The sequence below is a fragment of the Aptenodytes patagonicus genome, chromosome 1 (assembly GCF_965638725.1).
Source record: "Aptenodytes patagonicus chromosome 1, bAptPat1.pri.cur, whole genome shotgun sequence".
Lineage (NCBI taxonomy): Eukaryota > Metazoa > Chordata > Aves > Sphenisciformes > Spheniscidae > Aptenodytes > Aptenodytes patagonicus.
The window spans coordinates 4,057,279-4,071,798 of NC_134949.1; the positions used below are offsets into that span (position 1 = coordinate 4,057,279).

Genomic DNA, 14,520 nt, shown 5'->3' on the forward strand with positions numbered 1-14,520 from the left:
AAATGCCAAGGAGACGAAAGAGGTATCAGATGAAGACAGATGAGAACAAGAGAAAGAAATTTTAAAAGCATTTAAATCAAGGAGAGGGGAGAAGAAACAACTTCAGCAAATAAAGAATCCAACAACAAGTTTAGAGACAAGACAACTTAAAAAATGAAAAGGAAAAAAGAGATGGGGAGGAATCCATAGAGAAGGAAAAGCACAACTGGATAAAAGGAGGAAAGAATAGAAAAAGAATGGAATAAACAAAGAGGAAGCACAAATCTCGTTTGGGCCATTTCTGTATTGATTCACCAAACCTATACAGGCCAAGAGGGTTCAAAGACAGCCAATGAAAAAGTGTTTCTCTCTAACACAAATACTGTGTAAAATAAGAGAGTGATATTCATGCTCTCCAGCATTCGCATCTAATTTAGAAGTGATGGGGAACATTGATTCCTACCTATCAGTGAAGAAAAACACACGCTTCCAAAAAGCATTCGAGACCCCAAGTTAGACCCAAGACTCAGACAGACTTGTGAACATGACAATTGCATGTATCGGGGTAACCTCTCCGAATCAGGTGCGATGGACAGAAGCCACATCAGAAATACCTACCCAAAGGAGGGCTACCTTTCTGCTATCATTTGACACTCATGGAAAAACTTCACCCACAGCACAAGGAAAATGAGGCACAGACCTGTGTAAGTCATCCACCTACACAGGAAAAGGCGGAATAGGTCTGCTGGGCCAAAACCTATGTATTAACCAAGAAAGCACCGCACTTCTCAAAGGAAACAGCAGTCCTCAGGCATCCAACTTGGAGGTGTAAACAGCTCACAAATATGGGCCATGCTCCACAGGACTTGGCAAACAGCTTTGTGGCCCCAAGTATTTATGAAAAATACAGATGCTGCACACTTTCTGCCCCAAAGCAGACCATGCACGCAACAGTCTAAGCTGTCATGTTTAACCAGATCCCTAACTCCAAGACAAGTCAACCAACTTGACTCAACCAACTTGGCCAACTCAAGTCAGACCAACGCAGAGCCAAATGTCCTGAGTAGAGAGAAACCCAACTGCCCAGAAACTTTCACAAAGTTTTGACCAGTATTATTGGTGTGGTGGAGAAAATTCACCCTCCCAGTCATCCCCCACTGTAATGGAGTATAGCTTGGATGGACATCTCCAAAGCCAGCCCCAGAACCTGCCAGTGAATGCCTCTGCAAGCATTTCTCCAGCGGGCTTCAAGTAGCCCTGAGCCCCTGCTGTGTACTGTGGTCCCCAGCCCATATCCTGCTTGCTATACCTTAGTAATCCTGTTTTCCCCTACACTCAGCCTTGCACTCCTTCTTGCCCTGCTGGTTTGATCCTGCTCCTTTTGCCAAACCCAGTCCCACTGTTTGGAGTCTGATTCCAGCTGACCCCTAAACTCTACTCTTGCCCAACCTCCTGGCCCAGCCTGCTCATGCCTGACTCTTCTGCCTGGCTCCTGTTCCTTATACTTCTCCTGCCCCTGGATTTGTGACTTCCAGTTTCTGACCTCAGATTGGCCTAACTGCAGTCCCTATCTCCCTCCTTCCAAGCCGGTTTGAACACTACACTCAACTCTAGAGAGCTTCTTCTCTAAGTCGCAGTCTCCTGATGTTGAGTCTGGTCTGACATACTTGCAAGGACTTCACTCCCTTGGAGAAAATGCAGGACAAAAACTGTGGTCTTTTAAATCTGAAAGACCCACCTATCCTTACTCAAAGGAGTATTTTCTTAGCTTCTAGCAACAGACATCCCATAACCCCTTGATGGGCAGGTTGACATGGACAGGCAGACAAACCCAGCACCCCTAATGCACTTTCTGACTGGTTACACACAAGGCAGGTCTCACTTGGCAGATGTACAGCAATGTTACAGCAGAATATGAAAGACCTGTGTTAGAGGGACCATGAGGGTCCCAAAAGACTTTCTCCAGCCCTGGGAAATTTCATGGAGGTCTACTGCTACCCAAGAGAAATGTGTGTGGCCACGGAAAGACAAACGGGCAAGAGGTGTTTGGTTGAGGGGACAGCAAATGGAGCCTAGTATATGCTGAGAGGTGTCACCTAGGACTTGATTTGGACAGCAGAAGACTGGCTCCCAGTGAGGTCTCCACCAGGATGCCTACAGTATGGCCAGGAAGACCTGGCCACTAAAACGCCACTGAAAAGGGCTGGGCAAGCAGGCACATCCTTGGACCGTCCCCATCAGCTCTGCCTTTTGGTGGAACAATGCACGAAGCTGCTTTTATTGGACACTGCTTCCTTCCAGGAGTGAGCTAAGCTAAACTGAATTTATTAAATAAATTTAATGCAGTTTACCTGACCCACTTTGAACCCAAATTAGATGGCTTTCACATGCCACCTGTGTTACAGGTAGAAACCACTGTAAAAGCAATGTGAATGCTGGATAAGACGAAATGGGTTGCATGAGCATCTCAAAACATCAGTAAATGCCACAAAGGGAGACAGTATTTTTAGGAGGCTCTTTACCTGCAGGTGGGTCCATTCTGTATTTATTCTCTTGACACCAACCGACTGGTCGAAGTCTGCAATCCAAGTAAAACAACCACTGGTCATAGGATTCAGTCTCCTCCAATCCCACATAGCGAAGGCGTAATCTTCCTCCAACATTTTCAACCACACTAACTATCCAGTACTGAAAGGGATTCTGGGAATCCTGCAGCTCTATTAAGGAATCAACTGTAATGAGGTCTACAGGGTTTTTTCCTCGCAGAGGCTGTTTGAATAGAAGCAAAACTCCTTATTTTAAACTTTATTTGAAGACTTCTCAAGGAAACAGATGACAGCAGAAGATTATTTTTGTTTTTCACACCATCATCCAAGCGATCAGCAAACAGTCTGTTCTTCTTCTATTTTACCCAATGTCTTCCAAGTGCAAATTCAGAAGTAAAACAGAAAACAACAGTTGTGCTAATTTCTCAACCGACATCATCAACAACAACAAAAAAAGAATAATAAAAGGTGGAACAGCTCATAAGGCACATCCACTTAGGATGCTCCTGAACAACTCAAGCCCAGTTATATTGGAGGATTTCAAACCAAATTCTCATTGATTGCAGCCGATAAGAACCAATCACAGGACTGGACACTGGCATTTACCTAAAAGGCAACTATTTTGCGCGTGACCCTAAAATTGCCCTCCGTGCACTGATCCTTCCCACCAAAAGTCTTATCTCACTCCTACTGGCATGTAGAGCAAATTATTCCCCACTGCCATGGACGCAAGAGTCTATGGTGGTTACCCCAAAGCCAACGGCAGGCTCCCATCGGCTTCAGTGGCCTTGGGATCAAAGCTCAAGGCACACAGGATTTGCTGGATCAAGCCACCACGCCCAAGAAACCACAGTAAATGAGGTTATTTGCTTACATACAGTATTTTCTGTGATCCCAGTTTTGCAACCATTTACACATGTGCTTAACTTTACACCTGCAAAGCTGCCAACCGCAGGCATTAAAAAACCATGAGATGCTTTGCAGAACGATACCTTAGGGGCTCAGTGTTTTTGTTTTGTGATTGTGAGCATCGCTGTGTTGTCAAGCTTTTCTCCACTAACGTAACAGTTAGATTTCTTCTTTTTTTTTTTTTTTAAGTGCAAGTTCCAATTCTTATGCAATTTCTTGATTCCAGGGCTTTAAAAGCAGCACTGAAAAACAGCCCAAGAGCTGGGAGTATTGGTCCCCAAAGGAGATGTTAAGCACAAGCAAAATATATTTCAAACAAGGACTTTTTTTTCCCCCCCATGTGTTTGTCCCACTTCTACTTAATTAAACAATATAAACCTTTCAAGGTATTTTTTAAAATACTATTTCTGTAAATCAGAGTAAGTCCAGGATGGTTCTTTCTAGGGGTGGCTACCAAAAAAAAAAAAAGAGGAAAAAGCCTTATTTTTCAAAAAAGTTCTCTTTCATATTGAATTTTGAAAATATTCAAAATTTTGAAATGCAACCGATATTGACTACATCTCTCTTAAGCCAGAAATGCAGGCAACAGAATGAGAATTTGGTAAAATATGTAATTAAAATTAACTATAACCTTATCACATGTACAGTTTTAACCAGCTCAATGATTAACAGATATTTCTTAGAACAATGTGTTTGCCATGATAAGCCACTCCTCTATTGTATAAGCTACAAGCACCTGTATAATCTCTTCAAATATTATTTCATGGCAAAATGCAGTGTCAGAATTTAATAATATAATAGAAATCTACTTTAATGGTTTTTTTCCTCTCATACAACTGCTTCATTGCAACAAAACATTCTTTAATATGAAACAACGGTGTAATGATTTAACTTATAATAAATCCCTGGCTGTATAAAAGCGAATATTGCTTCTCTGATTTGTGTGCTAGATTTTAAGCCAATGGATTCTCACTTACCCCTGAGAACTGAATGGCTAAGATTAATAATTGGCTTGCATGAAATATTAACATTTACCATAATGCAAGAACTCTTTATATGCATAGCTAGCATGTAAAAAAAAAAAAAGTATCACTACATATTGATTTAACAGCGTAACAACAATCTGCAGCACTCAAGAACAGCAAATCTGTTGACAGGAGGTTACATACATTGCACGACACGGACAGCACTAAGCACATATATTGCATAAAACACCAGAAAAGGGTCAGCAACTGTTTCAAGCCAATGCACTGTTTTCCCTCTCTGCATTTCTGCCCGGGGCTGCCTCTTTTCTCTGCCTGCGGAAAGGGAACGGAGAGGTTCGCGACGGCATTGCCGTACGCCGCAGATGGGTGTTGGACACCACCGGCTTTTTTGCATGTGCCACCTGGGAGTGGTCCAGGAACAGGGATGCAGCAGGCCTGAGGATGCGCATCATTTTGGGGAGTGCAAGGCCTGTTCGGCTAACAGACCTGGGGGGGGGGGGGAATCCCTGATGGTACGCTATTAATTCTCCCTGCCAGGCAGCTCGTACTACGCAGGCACGTGGAAAAAGGATGCAGCTGTGGCAGGTGGGAGTGACCAGGGACAAGACGATCAAAAATGGTGCCTGGATGCACGCTTGCTTCCAAAAAGCCAACAGGAGCGCTTACACAAAGGTAAACCGCCTGTATGCCTTTATTCCCAGCCTAAATACAGAGGGGCAGAGAGAATTATCTCCTGCAGGACGGGCCGTCTCCTCTCCAAACGTCCACACAGCATCCACAGGAGAGCAGGGCACGTCCCAATGGAAAAGGTGCCCTGCTCCCACAGTTTCAAGGTGAATCTGCGGGATTTTTGTCCAAGATCTCAAGGCAAGCTGAGGCTGCTCCAGGTGTAAGCCACCCTGTGAATATGCTGCACAGACTGGGCTCTTGGCCATATGGGTGCATCTAAAAAAACCAGACCCTTCTTCTCTCCTGACTACCAACGACTGAGGCCACCTCACCCAACTTCCCTGCTAAATCTGACTGCTGTGTTTAGGTGGAGGGAATGTCCTTGGGGGAGCTATTTCCATATATACATAAATCATAAATCTGACAGTGCTCCCCGTCAACCTGCTAAACCCCCTCTCCAACCTGTGTCCTGACCTGAAAGCTCAGGTTATCAGTTTGGTGGATCTAACGGGGCACTGAATGGCTGCGTCCTCCCTTCCTACGGACTCCCTCCATGCTCTCCTGCACCACCCAGCCTTTTTTGAGTACCCAGCTTTCTAAGTACCACCCTCCAGCCTAAAGGCAAACCAAACTACCCATCACTGGGTCAGACGCAGAGCCAGCGGAGTCAAGGCAACGTTGCCACCGACTTTCGGCCAGTGCTGGATCAGACCCCGCTGCCGGCACACAGACGCTGCAAGCACACAGCCCTACGCGTCGGGAGCGCAAACACTGCTGCAGCATGCACACCGCGACACCGGATCGGATAGAAACTGCAATCTAATACATACGCCTTCCAGTAAATTTGCGGGTGCAGTCCGGGCGCCAGTCAAATCGTGTATGAGAAACTCCGTCCAGTCCATGTATTTATCTTTGATTGCTGGGCAGGGGGAGGAAAGAAAAGAAACGCTTAGCACAGCAGACTGCGATGGACTTGCCACATGTATTTTAGAAACATCTCCTTGGGGTTTACCATAGAATCATAGAATCATAGAATCATTGAGGTTGGAAAAGACCTCTAAGATCGAGTCCAACCATCGACCCAACACCACCACCCACTAAACCATGTCCCTAAGCGCCTCATCTACACGTCTTTTAAATACCTCCAGGGATGGGGACTCCACCACTTCCCTGGGCAGCCTGTTCCAATGTTTCACCACTCTTTCAGTAAAGACATTTTTCCTCACGTCCAATCTAAACCTCCCTTGGCGCAACTTGAGGCCATTTCCTCTTGTCCTATCGCTAAAAAATACCAGTTCTAAAGTTTCGGATGCAATTGCAATCCCGACCAGGAGGAAACCTGGTTTGTTGTCCAGTTCCTCGGGCAACTCACGCACATGGTTACATCCCAAAATAAGGGAAGGTGTTGCTCCGCTGTAGCCATTGACACCGATCTGCAAGGCATGGCTTATCATCTCCATCTCTCCCACTCAAAACCGGCCACTGCTTGTGTAACCATTTGTTTCCTGCTCACCATGTAGGCTCAGATACGATTCATAAAGTTTCTTTGTATGTTCACTAATGACCTCAGAGAAAAAAAGCTGTGCAAACTTTTAGTTCCTCGACAGGACAACAAAAACTCCAGGTGCTTTCCCCCACAAAGCAGAAAATCAACCCTGAGAACATCGTATGCCAGCTGCCGAGCAAATATACTTGCAAGAAGAAAGACTTAACGAACTTATCAGGAACGTCTATTTAATTTCAAAAAAAAGTTTGAATAATTTCTGAGCTACACACTGTAAGCCTGTGCTACTTTAGGGATCCGTATCCACATAGTTTCGTAAGATTTGAACTGAAATGTGTAAGTGTTGCCTCTGGGATTCAAATTCTCGTTCAATTCTTGTTGAAATCAGTAAAAGTTGGGCACCAAAAGGCAATTCAGCAAATCTCAGCTTCAGAGATTCAGATGCCTCTTCAAGCACGTTGTGCATTTGCAATCAGAAACCAGACTTTAATTCCATCTGCCTGGAAATGGGAATTAAATTACATCAGAAACATTTTTCTCTGTCTAACTTGTATGTTGGACAACCAACAGTAATAGTTATGTTGCTAACACAGCAACACCTATAGAAGGGAAAAAGCACAAGCATTTGAAAATTAAAACACTTATTCTGAACAAACAACTGGATACATGGTTTAAAGACCATTACCCCATAGGGGAGGCCAGGAAGGGCTGTAATTAACCAGTGGAGGTCCAAAATGATTAAGTGATAGCAGCCCTCATGTTTTGCTCAAAGGAAGCGGAGTCCTTTGCTCCGCACTTTAGGGAAATACCACGTTAGTCAACCAAGAGCAATCTAGTCTGAAGCACTTTGCGTTTTCACACAAAGCAGGGTGGGATTTCAGAACGTTTTAAAAGCTTGGTGACTGTGACTTCTCAGCCCTTCCCAGAGATGGGTGTCAGCTACCGCAATGCCTTGACGATGCAGAGCCTGAGCTGTGGGACCTCTGAGAAGGTACAATCTCAGTGGTTAGAGCAGGAGGACTTCAGGCCGCAAATGCGAACAGCAATGTGAGCACAAATATTGCCACCGTTACCTCCGGACAAGGAGACCAAACCTGAGCCTTCTCAAAATGCAGCCTCAAGCCATCTGCTGCCAAACACTGAATTAAAGAAATGCAAAGAGGGAGCACCGGGTTTGCCCAAGGACAGCTACATGACTTGCCACAAAACATGCTCATGGTTGGGCTTGCTTCCCGCGTGGGTGCTTGGCACACTTGGACTCTGGCCCATACTCAGTTTATACCCTAAATACCTTATGCAATCCATACAGTTGGCCACAGATAAAGACGGAAGCCATGCCCAGCAGACCGTACATCAGACCTCATTTCTGAGTTGTGCTCCTTCCCTAAAAGTCAGTTCTCCCAATGTCACTTGAACTATACATTCAGTTTATAGATCTAAATTACTTTGGAAGTGCATTTAAATGTATTTAAAATTAGCGAACTTTAAAGTGCTGGACTTGAGCCTCTATAAAATAAAACCTAAGCTAGCCTGGCACTGCTCTAAGTCTTTTGCAGCACTGATTTTACATGATTTCCAGGAGATTTATGACCTTTACATTATTAAAGATGAAGGAATAGCCTGAGAAGAAATGGTTTATACATGGCACTTTCTCTCTCAACATTCCTGTTGCGTACACTTCATCAGTTCCTGTCCACCTACATTAGCATAAAGAAAACAAGCTTAATTTTGGCATCAGCGAGAAGATAGTAATTGCCGTAATGAATGAGTCTGGAGTCCCTCTAGTTCAGACTTCTGCCTCTCGCTGCGAACAGCACTGGGTGCATCAGGGAAAGGTGCAAGTTGAACTTCATTTTGGCTCATACCCACAAAGTTGTCAGCCAAATTTTGAATGCCAGAGCTTCATTACTAAGGAATGACAAATGTGATAAAAAGAACACGGTTCGAACTTTCAAAGCTGGCAGGAGGGGGGGCGGGAATAGGATCTTCAAAGTTGGTAACAGATTTCGGGGGCCTCCGTTTCCAGATGCCCGATTTGAGATGTCTTAACGGTGCCCGATTCACAGATCTTGCTGTCTGTCAGTCTGTCCCTCTTCTAATGTCTCTCAAAAAAAAATCTCTTGTCCTTTTTAAAAGACTTGCACCTCACAACTTTCTGACACCCAAATAAGATGGGGTCCCTCTCCACATTCAAATCTGGATTACAGGCTTCCAAAGTCCAAAAGTGCCAAGGTGACCTTTGTTTTCAGACTAAACAGACTCAGCTGAAAAAACAAGCTACTCCCAGTTCCTGAGTGGTTTCAGAGCCATCCTCCCCAAACAAATCTAATATCTGGTGTTTTGCTTTATTTTACTCTTCTTTTGCAGTGAGATAAAGGGACTCTGAAAACCTCTGAGAAAGAACAGACTGCAGTGGAAGTTTCAGGAACAGGGATTTGCACTTTCTTCTATGCCTACAGAGCGCAATCGGCCTTCTCAGTACTACAGTTCAAGTCATTACAATGCAAATATTAATTTTTAGTAGTAACGAAGTGAATCGAAATCATCACGATATCTGCAAAAGCCTTCGAGGACCAAGCAAAATGTTAAACAAGAATATTCAAACAAAGGAAAATCCGCTGGGTAAATGAGAATAGCTGGCAGTGTAATGCATGGGTGCCCAACCTGAGCATCTATCTTAAGAAATGCTGGTGCTTCTCTGGTGTATCAGACTCAGCACCTGTGAATTGAAGCACTGATTTTCAATCACTAATTCACATTTTCGCTTGTTAGCTACAGGAAAAGATCTAATTGAACCTCTCCTGCAGACAGGCTGGAAGAACTCTGCTTTTAGAGCCCATCTGCAGCTGTCTGTCCAACCGGTGGGATGGGAAGGTGGACAGGACAAAGGATCCTGTTCCACAGGGACCTAAGCTCCACTAGTATTGCTACTTTCAAAACATTTTTTCCTTCCTTAAATAACCTCAGTGAGTCAGGAGTGGTCCATGGGGCTCAGATATCCATCTTTTCTCTACCTTTCAATGGATCCGTCTTCCCAGAAGACCTCTGTGAAGTTCCCCCACCCAGGACCTGTCAAGCTGAACGCACCCCCAGGATCTCAGCTAACGTCTGTGGTGCTGTGGGAGGCAGGGGAAACACACAACAAACAAAGCAAAAGAAACCTCGTCATCAAATCCGTTCAGAGAGAACCATTTCATGCAGGGAGGTAGGTCCTCCTACAAAAGGCAAAAGCCACAGAGGACAAAATGTGTCCTTCAAACGGAAAATACAAACCTTCAAATGGAAATACTCTGACGAGCCCCTTCCAACCACAAAGTGTGATGGGCACAAGCGGTAATTTACAAGCACACAATTAATGTCACCCTAATTCATGCCACCCTAGCTCTTACTGAGCCGCACTGACTCAAAAGGTGGTAAGAAGTCTTCATAGTAAGAAAGTCCCTGGTACTTCTGCCTGGATGGCATAGGAGGAAACATCCCTTGTTCTTCGCAATCCAGGGAGCTGACAAAACTGGGAGGAAGACATTTACCAATACATAAAATCCTCTCCATGCAGGGGTAAGTACTGAAAGCTACCTCTCCCTTTGCACACCCACCCTTCCCTCACCAGGCACAGCTCATCTGTGAAGATGGCACCTTGGAAAGGAACTGCCGCCCACACCACAATGGGGCTCAAATAGGCCCAATGACAAGAAAGCATTTGAGGTATTCTAGTTACATTGAGGCTACTCTGGAAATTATATCCTAAGCAGCGATGGCTTGCTTGACCAAGACAACAGTAACGTAATCACACTGACTGGTCCTCTAGAGCATGAGGCTTTGATACTCTATGAAGACACAGCTTGGCCAAGAGTCCCACTGTCGCTATGAGTAACAGACCCATCTTAGTGCCAGTCCCGTGGTCCTGCACGGGGTCACTGTGCAGAGAAGTGACCAACATGAAATTGTGCAACGGTCTGAGACCCTGGGGGCCAAGTGCCATCAAATTTATCATAGTGAGAGGAAATGATTCAAGAGAAGCAGAGACATGGTAACAGGAAAAAAAAAAAAGACTCAGTTTAGTGATCCCACCGATGCAAAGGCCGCAGCGTGAGCTGAACTGAATGATTAAACACAAGATAATCCAGAGAGGAGACAGGCATTAGCAACGCTTTCACCATGGAAAAAGCATCGGTCAGAGCTTGCACCATATTAGGCACAGTACAGCCCAAACACAAGGCATGCATCGCACGAAGAGGTGCTCCCAAAATGCCAGTGCTCTTCTAACTACTTTTCTTTCCAGGTTTAGCAGGCGACACCGCAGCCCCGTTTGGAGCTGCAGCTTGTGTACGCAGATGTGCCTGTTTCCTTTGGATCGGGTTCAGTTCATCTTGGAGCCGGCGTGTGTGGTTGTTTTCACACCTCTGCAGCTCCAAGGCCAGAGGCTTTAAAGCGTCTTCCTGCCATAAAAATGCCACAGAACCACCTGCTTCAGAGCAAAGCAGCCCAAAACAGACGCCAAATCTGCACGTTGCTGGGCCAAGGTATATCCATAGCAGACCCAATAGCTCTGCTCCAGATTGCATTCATGCAGGACTAAATGCACAGAGAGGAAAATCCATCTGGATCTAGATCACCACAAGAAGACCTCAGAAAGAGCCACATTTCTCTCCCCAATTCCTGAGGAACAGTTGTAGTGGTGCACCAACTCCCAGACTCGGCACTGGGCTGGGCTGGTTGAGGCTGAGCTAAGGCTTTGCCTCCTCCTAATAGACCTCGGTGAAATTATCCACACCTGCAAAAGTAAAAACCAAGTATGCGTGCTCCACTACAGTCTTTGCAGCATACTACTTTTGTGTCTCCCGGAGGAAAATACAAAGCCCTCCTGCCTCCTTCAATGAAAAATATTCATTTCAGAGAGTAGCTTCCAGTTTGGCAGATATTACAGCAGATCCTTAAATTAGAAAGAAAAAGGACCCTTCCACAACAAGACTCTATTTATTTCCGCAGATGCGATGGTACAGTTTAAAAAAAACTGAGCTCCCCTTCCACAGGGCTGAACTCCATCAAAAAACAGATCGCACCCAATATTAGAATCATAGAATCATAGAATCATTGAGGTTGGAAAAGACCTCTAAGATCATCGAGTCCAACCGTCAACCCAACACCACCAGGCCCACTAAACCATGTCCCTAAGCGCCTCATCTACACGTCTTTTAAATACCTCCAGGGATGGGGACTCCACCACTCCCCTGGGCAGCCTGTTCCAATGTTTCACCACTCTTTCAGTAAAGAAATTTTTCCTTACATCCAATCTAAACCTCCCCTGCCGCAACTTGAGGCCATTTCCTCTCGTCCTATCGCTTGTTACTTCGGAGAAAAGACCAACACCCACCTCGCTACAACCTCCTTTCAGGTAGTTGTAGAGAGCGATGAGGTCTCCCCTCAGCCTCCTTTTCTCCAGGCTGAACAGTCCCAGTTCCCTCAGCCGCTCCTCATAAGACTTGTGCTCCAGACCCCTCACCAGCCTCGTTGCCCTTCTCTGGACACGCTCCAGCACCTCAACGTCCTTCTTGTAGTGAGGGGCCCAAAACTGAACACAGTATTCGAGGTGCGGCCTCACCAGGGCCGAGTACAGGGGCACGATCACTTCCCTACTCCTACTGGCCACACTATTCCTCACTGGCCACTATTCCTCAAATAATAATAATTCTTCCCACTTCTTTCTCTACCTCGAGTAGAGTCTTTCTGACTCCCATTCCTCTCTCCCCTTTCCACCCCCTGCCATTTTCTCACTTTTATTCATTCGTCTCATTTTCCCAAGCAAACGACTCCGGGTTGTGGCTGGAGCTGACTGCTCCAAACCCGGGTACCGCGGCAGCAGCTGAGGAGCAGGGGCTGCTGCAACCCGGTCAGTGGTTCATGTGCAAAGTACCATTACCATCGCTCACCGTGCACCAGGTTTTTCACCATCAGCTGCTCAAAAACAGCCCTTTCCCCTTGCACTGTGTGTGCTGACCATGAAAGCCATGCAAACAGCAGCTGGAAAAGGCCAGAGCACTGCACACCCTGCATCACCACATCCCCTGTAATCCCACTACCCGTGCGCCTGAGAGCCTGGTGCACAACCGCCTGCCCATGCAAACCTGTAAATCTCTGTGCCCAGCCACGGCGTATAATGGGTTCAGATTTATCTGCCTCTCTAGAGAAATAAGAGATTAAAAGAACATTTACAGTCCCATGAAACCACTGAGTCATAGGCTCTCCATTCAATGAGTAAGAGATACTATTATCACATTACCAACTCTTGGGATTTTATCCAGTCTCCTAGTAGTTGCTGTTTCTCTTAAAGCCATTTCTCCCAGGGTCATGGGTTTATAGGAAAATCCTCATTTTCTACTTTTTTTTTTTTTTTTTTTTGCACTGCAAAGCGCAGGAAAAACCTTGAAATCGGAAAGACTGAGAAGACAATGGAAAGAACATGCACTTTTATTTGGGGGGGGGGGCTTTTTATGATTGGGTTTTTTTCCCCCAAAACCACTCCCTTGATTGACAAGAGCAAGACTCAGGAATTTGAACTGCCGCGTTCAGTAAAAGAAACAAAGAGTAGCACAAATACCTTACTGACTTACAGCACCTAAATAAGCTACTCCTCAGAAACACCTTTACGCACCCCGTGGATACCCTTGCCCTTCCCAGCCACAAGGGAAGGCATAAGAAGCACAAACAGAGGTTGAGCGGGCCAAGACCATGCTTCCAGCCACCAGGGACCATTGCGCGAGTAGCGTGCCACTGCTTCAAAATAACGCACGGTAATACAAAATAATACATCATGCATGACTGAATACCTATGCCCATCTATCTACCTACCATTTGAGCACGTTGAGTGCAAACTTGCAGGCATGAGGACAACCTAACACCAGCCTGTCTGAGAGGACCCGAGCTGCTGCCACCGGTAACGGGGCCCAAGACAAGTGATAATATCCAATTATGCTCATTTTTGTCCATACTGTTTAAAAAAAAAAAAAATCATTAGAAAAAAAATGCTTTTTCATGTTGGGTTTTTTCTGTTGTTTTTGTTTTTGGTTTTTTTAAATAACCCAGGATCACCAGCAACCTGTCGACACCTCTACTGGAGAATCCCCACTGGACCCCATCAACCTCTAAACAAGATAGTTTCAATTTTCTCATATGCGAAGTGCAGAACAGCCTCTTAAACAGCTTTATAAAATGGTTTAAAATCTTTGGGATAAATCTGCTAAGCGACAACACTCTCATTGTGGCAACAATTCTTACTATTAAAAATTTAACTCCTTCCTAGGATTGGAATGAACAAAAAACGGTTAACAAAGAGGAATTATAGCTGGACAGGACCTGGGCAATTCTTGTCACTTCATTATGAAATAAACTAAAATATCAGGATCTCATAAAAAAAATGAATTTTCTAAAGAAGTAATTCAGGGTGTTCAAAAGTTTATATACAGATATTATATAGCATGTTGCAAAAATATAGAAACCTTGTAACATTGATATTTTATTTTAAACTTGTCACACATTTGATGCAATATTTATGTTATAAAAGTCTTCACATATAAATGTTATAACTATGTTATAAAGGTCTAAATGATAGAATCAAAATGAGATGTCTTTATATCAAAATAACATAGAACGCTAAAACAATTTGTTTAGACTTCACCCATCAAAACAATTTGTCAAAACTGACATGTTCTCACAAAATATTTCCATTTTGATAAAAAAGCATTTTGACAGAAAACGGTTGAATCCACACATTTTCCTTCGGCTTACTGAACTATATACGTCCTTGTGAACCAGACTGGATGTGAAAATAGGGTGGGGGTGTGAGTGCTGTCCCTGCTCCTGTGCCCCTAAGCAAAGGGCTCAGGCTGTGCCTACGCTGCTTTTGAACCCTCCCCAAGTCCTCCAGGGC

The 14,520-nt window shown here is 44.8% G+C and overlaps 1 protein-coding gene across 2 annotated transcripts in view; it reads right to left on the minus strand.

Annotated features, from left to right (window-relative positions):
- The window catches only part of SFMBT2 (Scm like with four mbt domains 2), a 120,905-nt gene that overhangs the window by 62,719 nt on the left and 43,666 nt on the right, over positions 1–14,520 (minus strand). The window contains exons 5-6 of one of the 2 annotated variants that reach the window (XM_076349015.1): positions 5,920–6,008; positions 2,502–2,748 (exon numbers count right to left, since the gene is read on the minus strand). In XM_076349015.1, the coding sequence (XP_076205130.1) occupies positions 2,502–2,748; positions 5,920–6,008 (336 nt within the window). Of the gene's footprint in view, positions 1–2,501; positions 2,749–5,919; positions 6,009–14,520 lie in introns of those variants that run through there. The other variant, XM_076349103.1, reaches the window with a different exon arrangement.